The 6,385-nt window shown below is 43.9% G+C and overlaps 1 protein-coding gene across 1 annotated transcript; it reads right to left on the bottom strand.

Annotated features, from left to right (window-relative positions):
* Positions 1-4,300: 4,300 nt before the first annotated feature.
* On the bottom strand, positions 4,301-5,953 carry LOC121437273 (E3 ubiquitin-protein ligase RLIM-like). Its single transcript, XM_041637136.1, has one exon. It carries the CDS (start codon positions 5,951-5,953, stop codon positions 4,301-4,303), a length of 1,653 nt encoding a protein of 550 aa, XP_041493070.1.
* Positions 5,954-6,385: the final 432 nt, after the last annotated feature.

The raw sequence follows: 6,385 nt of genomic DNA, 5'->3' as shown, positions 1-6,385 counted from the left end.
TCCAAACACATCAAACGGCAGAGAGAGAATATGCAAATCAATAGGATCAGAAATGAAAAGGGGGACATAACCACAGACACAGAGGAAATTCAGAGAATCGTTAGATCTTACTACAAAAGCTTGTATGCCACAAAACTGGAAAATGTAAAAGAAATGGACACTTTTTTAGATGAATACCATATACCAAAGCTAAACCAGGACCAGGTGAACAATCTAAATAGACCTGTTAGTCGTGAAGAATTAGAAGCTGTTATCAAAAACCTCCCTACCAAAAAAAAAAAAGCCCACGACCAGATTGTTTCAATGCAGAATTCTACCAGAACTTCCAAGAAGACCTAATACCTATACTCCTTAATGTATTTCACAATATAGAAACAGAAGAGTCATTGCCAAATTCCTTTTATGAAGCTACAGTTACTCTGATACCAAAACCACACAAAGACTCAACCAAGAAAGAGAATTACAGGCCAATCTCACTCATGAATATCAACGCAAAAATCCTCAACAAAATTCTGGCAAACCGTATCCAAGAACACATAAGAATAATTATCCATTATGATCAAGTAGGCTTTATCCCAGAGATGCAGGGCTGGTTCAACATACGAAAATTTATCAATGTAATCCATCATATAAATAAACTGAAAGAAAAAAAAAACATGTGATCATTTCATTAGATGCTGAAAAAGCATTTGACAAAATTCAACATCCCTTTATGATAAAAGTATTGGAGAGATTAGGGATACAAGTGTCATGCCTAAATATAATAAAAGCTATATACAGCAAGCCAACAGCTAACATCAAATTAAATGGAGAGAAACTCAAAGCCATCCCACTAAACTCAGGAACACGACAAGGCTGTCCACTCTCGCCATACCTCTTCAATATAGTGCTTGAAGTTCTAGCAATAGCAATAAGACAACATAATGGGATCAAGGGGATTCGAATTGGAAAGGAAGAAGTTAAACTTTCTTCATCTGCAGTTGATATGATAGTGTACATAAGCGACCCCCAAAACTCCACCAAAGAACTTTTACAGGTGATAAACAGCTTTAGCAATGTGGCAGGTTACAAGATCAACTCCAAAAAATCAGTCACCATCTTATACACAAAGGATATAGAAGCAGAGAGGGAAATAAGAGAAGCTTCACCTTTCACGATAGCCACAAACAGCATAAAATATCTCTTGGGGTAACTCTAACTAAGGAAGTGAAAGATCTATTTGACAAGAACTTTAAGGCATTGAAGAAAGAAATTGAAGAGGATACCAGAAAATGGAAGGACCTCCCTTGCTCTTGGATTGGGAAGATCAACATAGTAAAAACAGCAATTCTATCTAACGCAATATATAGATTCAATGCAATCCCCATCAAGGTCAAATCAAAATTCTTTACGGATCTGGAGAGGCCAATAATCAACTTTATATGGAAAAACAAAAAACCCAGGATAGCCAAAACAATCCTATACAATAAAGGATCTTCTGGAGGCATTACCATCCCTGACTTCAAACTCTATTACAGAGCTACAGTAATGAAGACAGTGTGGTACTGGCATAAAAACAGAGAAGTCGACCAATGGAATCGTATAGAAGACCCGGATTTTAACCCACAAACCTATGAACACCTCATTTTCGATAAAGGAGCTAAAAGTATACAATGGAATAAAGAAAGCATCTTAAACAAATGGTGCTGGCACAACTGGATACCAACCTGTAGAAGAATGAAAATACACCCATATCTATCACCATACACAAAACTCAAGTCCAAATGGAATAAAGACCTCAATATCAGTCTGAATACACTGACCCTGATAGAAGAGAAAGTGGGAATTACCCTACAACAGATTGGCACAGGAGATGGCTTCCTATGTATAACCCCAGAAGCACAGACATTAAGGGCAACATTGAATAAATGGGACCTACTAAAACTGAGAAGCTTCTGTAAAGCAAAGGACACTGTCACTAAGACAAAAAGGCAACCTACTGACTGGGAGAAGATCTTCACCAACCCCGCAACAGACAAAGGTCTGATCTCCAAACTATATAGAGAACTCAGGAAACTAGACTTTAAAATGCTAATTAACCCAATTAAAAAATGGGGCACTGAACTGATGGAGGAAGGTCATTGGCTAATAAAGGAACTGCCTTGGCCCATTTTATTGGTTAGAAGATAAGTGGGAGGAGTAAACAGAACAGAACGCTGGGAGGGAGAGGAAGTGAGCTCAGACTCCACAGCTCTCCTCTCGGGAGCAGACGCCTCAGAGAGACGCCGTGCCCCGCTCCTGGGCAGACACACGCCATGAAGGTCCGACCCAGGATGGACTAGGCTAGAATCTTCCCGGTAAGAACGGTTCTCACAGATTATTAGAGATGGGTTGATCGGGATGTGAGAATTAGCCTGTAAGTGCTAGAGCTAAAGGGCCAAGCAGTGTTTAAAAGAATACAGTGTCCGTGTAATTATTTTGGGGCATAAGCTAGCCGTGCAGGCAGCCAGGGTACTGGGGACGCAGCCCCGCCGCTCATATTACTACACTGAACTGAACAGAGAATTCTCAACAGAAGAAGTTCAAATGGCCAAAAGACACTTAAGGTCATGCTCAACCTCCTTAGCAATCAGGGAAATGCAAATCAAAACAACTTTGAGATATCATCTTACACCTGTCAGAATGGCTAAAATCAAAAACACCAAAGATAGTCTTTGCTAGAGAGGCTGTGGAGTAAGGGGAACCCTCATCCATTGCTGGTGGGAATGCAATCTTGTGCAGTCACTTTGGAAATCAGTGTTTCGTTTTCTCAGGATATTCAGGATCAACCTACCCCTAGACCCAGCAATACCACTCTTGGGAATATACCCAAGAGATGCCCGATCATATGACAAAAGCATTTGTTCAGCCATGTTCATAGAAGTGTTATTTGTAATAGCCAGAACCTGGAAACAACCTAGGTGTCCTTCAATGGAAGAATGGATGAAGGAAGTGTGGAATATATACACATTAGCGTACTACGCTGCAGTACAAAACAATGACTTCTCAAATTTTGCATGCAAATGGATGGAAATAGAAAACACTATCCTAAGTGAGGTATCCCAGACCCAAAAAGATGAACATGGGATGTACTCACTCATAATTGGTTTCTAGCCATAAATGAGGGTCACGGAGTCTACAATAGGTGAACCTAAAGAAGCTAAGTAAGAAGGTGTACCCAAGGAAAAATATATAGTTATCCTCCTGGCTATGGGAAGTAGACAAAATTGCCAGGGAGAAAATTGGCATCTTGGGGGTGGGGTGTGATGGGTGTAAGGGGAGATGGGGAGAGAAAAGTGAGAAGGGGAGTATTGGGGGAACTTGGGGAAATGGGATGATTGTGGATAAAACAAGTTTGGGTAGAGGAGCAGGGAATCACATAACTTAATTAAGGAAGCCACCTTAGGGTTGGCATGAGACTTGAACCTAGAGTGTCTCCCAGGAGCCCAAGGCAATGTCCCCAGTTAGTTTCTTGGGCCGCTGAGGATAGGGAACCTGAAATGACCCTATCCTATAGCAATACTGACAAATATCTTGCATATCACAATAGAACCTCCATCTGGTGATGGAGGGAGATAGAGACAGAGGCCCACACTGGAGCACTGGACTGAGCTCCCAAGGTCCCAATGAGGAGCGGAAGGAGGGAGAACATGAGCAAGGAAGTCAGGAACACGAGGGGTGCACCCACCCACTGGGACAGTGGGGCTGATCTATTGGGAGCTCACCAAGGCCAGGTGGACTATGACTGAAATAGCATGGGATAAAACCAGATACTGAACATGGTGAGCAATGAGGGCTGATGAGAAGCCAAGGACAATGGCACGGGGTTTTGTTCCTACTTCATGTTCTGGCTTTGTGGGAGCCTAGCCAGTTTGGATGTTCATCTTCCTAGACATGGACGGAGGGGGGAGGACCTTGGACTTTAAACAGGGCAGGGAACCCTGACTGCTCTTTGGACTGGAGAGGGAGGTGGAGAGGAGTGGGGGGAGGGGAAGAAGGGCAGGAGGAGGAATAGGGAAATGGGAGGCTGGGAAGAGGCTGAAAATTTTTTTCTTTTTCTCAATAAAATAAAAAAAAGTGTCCACATGCACGTTGCGTCTGAAATATTCTTTCTATTGTGAAAGAGAAACTAGAGAAAAGACATGATTCCGTCAGAAAGCAATAACTCGATGCAGGTTGTGACTTTATATTAAAGCTCCACGCAAAAACATGGAGATAAAGGAAGCGATTTCCATTTGGCAGTCACTATTCCAGCAACACAGATTCGAGAGTTCTGTTCTCATTAAACAGCCCTATGTCTGTTCCAGGAAGAAAAGACGACCCTGTGACAAATGGGACAGCTGTTATTCTCCCATAACCAGCGGTCGATGCAGTGGACGTGGTACTCATGGGAGCAAGGTAGCGCACGAAGTTTGTCGCCTTCTGTATATTCAGTAATGCAAACAGTACATGTCTTCAATGCATCGTTTTCACCAAAACTTCTCATTGCCAAGTTATTAATCTGGACATTGGTGGGTCCTCTAGTTAGGTGGTTGTCATTAAAGGGGTAAAGTCGGGTTGCTTCAATACCTCCTTCAAATATCTGTGAGATACTTTCTGAATATTGATCAATGGAACTGAAGCCAGGGTTGTAGCTGGGGATGGAAGCAGAGTTGTTACCACCAGAGCTCCCTCTTCCAATCCATGGAAGCTCACCAAAAGCTGTTGTTCTCTGCCTTAACCTGGTTTGAATCGGAAGAGATGTAGTTTCCCTTGATCCACTATTGAAGATTGTAAGAGTGGAAAACCTGGGAGTACTCACAGAGGTTCTCCCAGCTGCACGTTCAGAAAGTGTAAAGGTGCCTATAAAACCTCCAGGTTCACTTTCATAAGTGACCGTGTTGTTTGGGATCTGAGACCTTGACCGAGTTCTGCTAGCTATGCCATCCCTCTGCCGGTCTTCTGCCAGCAGAACTCTTCTGACTTGAAGGGCTCTGGTTGGCGGCCTTTGACCAGGTCCTGCTGCTTCACCATTGGAATCTGTGTCTGAAGAGCTTGTCCCTTGAGCGGCAGAATTTCTTGACCCAACCGCCACAAAACGACCACTACCTAGCAAGTCAGGTCCAGTTATCTGGTGTCTCACAGTCCCATAGTGAGGGGCTCTAGAACTTCCCTCGATCTCATTTACCAAAGGCTGCTCAAAAGTCGGAGATGAGATGCTATGATGAGATCTTCGTGGAATTTCATTTGTTGGGTGCAGAGAAGACCTACTTCTTTCAGCTCTGGCTCTGGTTCTTTTCTGGTGTTCTGGTTTCGGGCTTCTTGCCCTCCTCCGACCTCTGGTGGATGGCACATCTGTTAATGCTTCAACAGAACTGTGTTCTGACCTAGGTGTTCTGGCAGATGATGTCTCAGATGCTGAATTTTCCACTTGCCTTTGGAGGCTGCAATCCATGTTTTCTACACTAAGACGTGTAGCAGATGGTTCATTTTCATTCTCTGAGGTTTGGCTTCCATTATTTCGGTTAACATTTGTCTCTAAACTGAATCTGAAATCACCACTGTTTGGATTAGTGTGGCTCACTGCCCTCCCGGACTGCTTTTCTCTCTGACCACTTCTTGTTGTATTGCCAGTCTGTCTGACAGAGCTAAGCCAAGCTATTACGGAGTCAACATTGGACTCGTCATCTGAAGAGTCTCCATTTTCTTCTGAGCTCTGCGGCGGCGGCAGAGGCGGCCCCTCTTTAATTTGCTGTAGTCTTCTGAACAGCTCCTCCCCAGTACTTTGACCTGGGGTGCCTAGCAAATTGTTGTCTCTCAGAAGTCGATAGTCTTCCCCACTCAGATTATTTACAAATCGATGGAAAGCTTCTTCCCGATCCAAGTGATCCATTAGCCGCCTGCGCTGTGCGGCAGATTGGTCATTTCCTTGATCACTAGAATCTGAGTTTTCCATCTTGATGAACAAGTGGACGATTATCTGTCTGTCATGACATAGTACTGAAATCCAATCAACTGGACCTTCAGTTTTCTTCGCTAGGCTTCGGGGGTCCGTGCAGGAGGGGACTGGCTGGGCTCTGCCACCTCAGCTGCCTGCGAGGCCACCTAAGCTCTGCCCAGTGTCTGCCTCCTGCTCTCTAGCCCGCCTCAGAATGACTGGAAGAGACCCGCCTCTAGCCCAGCACCTGCCCATTCTGAGACGTAGCTCCAGCAACCATTATCTTCCCCATTGTTACCTAGCAGTGACAGAAATCCACTCAAGATAACTTTTCTTAAAGTCACCCCACATTACCTATTGAATGTATTTCAGGTCCCCTTTCTCAGCTACTCCACAGGACTCAAGAAGTCCTATTCAGAAAGCAGATGATTCAGTCAAAGCATACCAGGT

This window comes from Microtus oregoni, unplaced genomic scaffold (assembly GCF_018167655.1).
Source record: "Microtus oregoni isolate MIOR12 unplaced genomic scaffold, Mior012 000050F_ref0000143, whole genome shotgun sequence".
In the NCBI taxonomy this organism is placed as follows: Eukaryota; Metazoa; Chordata; class Mammalia; order Rodentia; family Cricetidae; genus Microtus; species Microtus oregoni.
The sequence above is the reverse complement of the archived record's forward strand: the minus strand, read 5'-3'. Positions and strand labels throughout refer to the sequence as shown.

Excerpts from the sequence above, each read along its gene's own strand:
- LOC121437273 (XM_041637136.1), bottom strand. The coding sequence starts at position 5,953 with ATGGAAAACTCAGATTCTAGTGATCAAGGAAATGACCAATCTGCCGCA.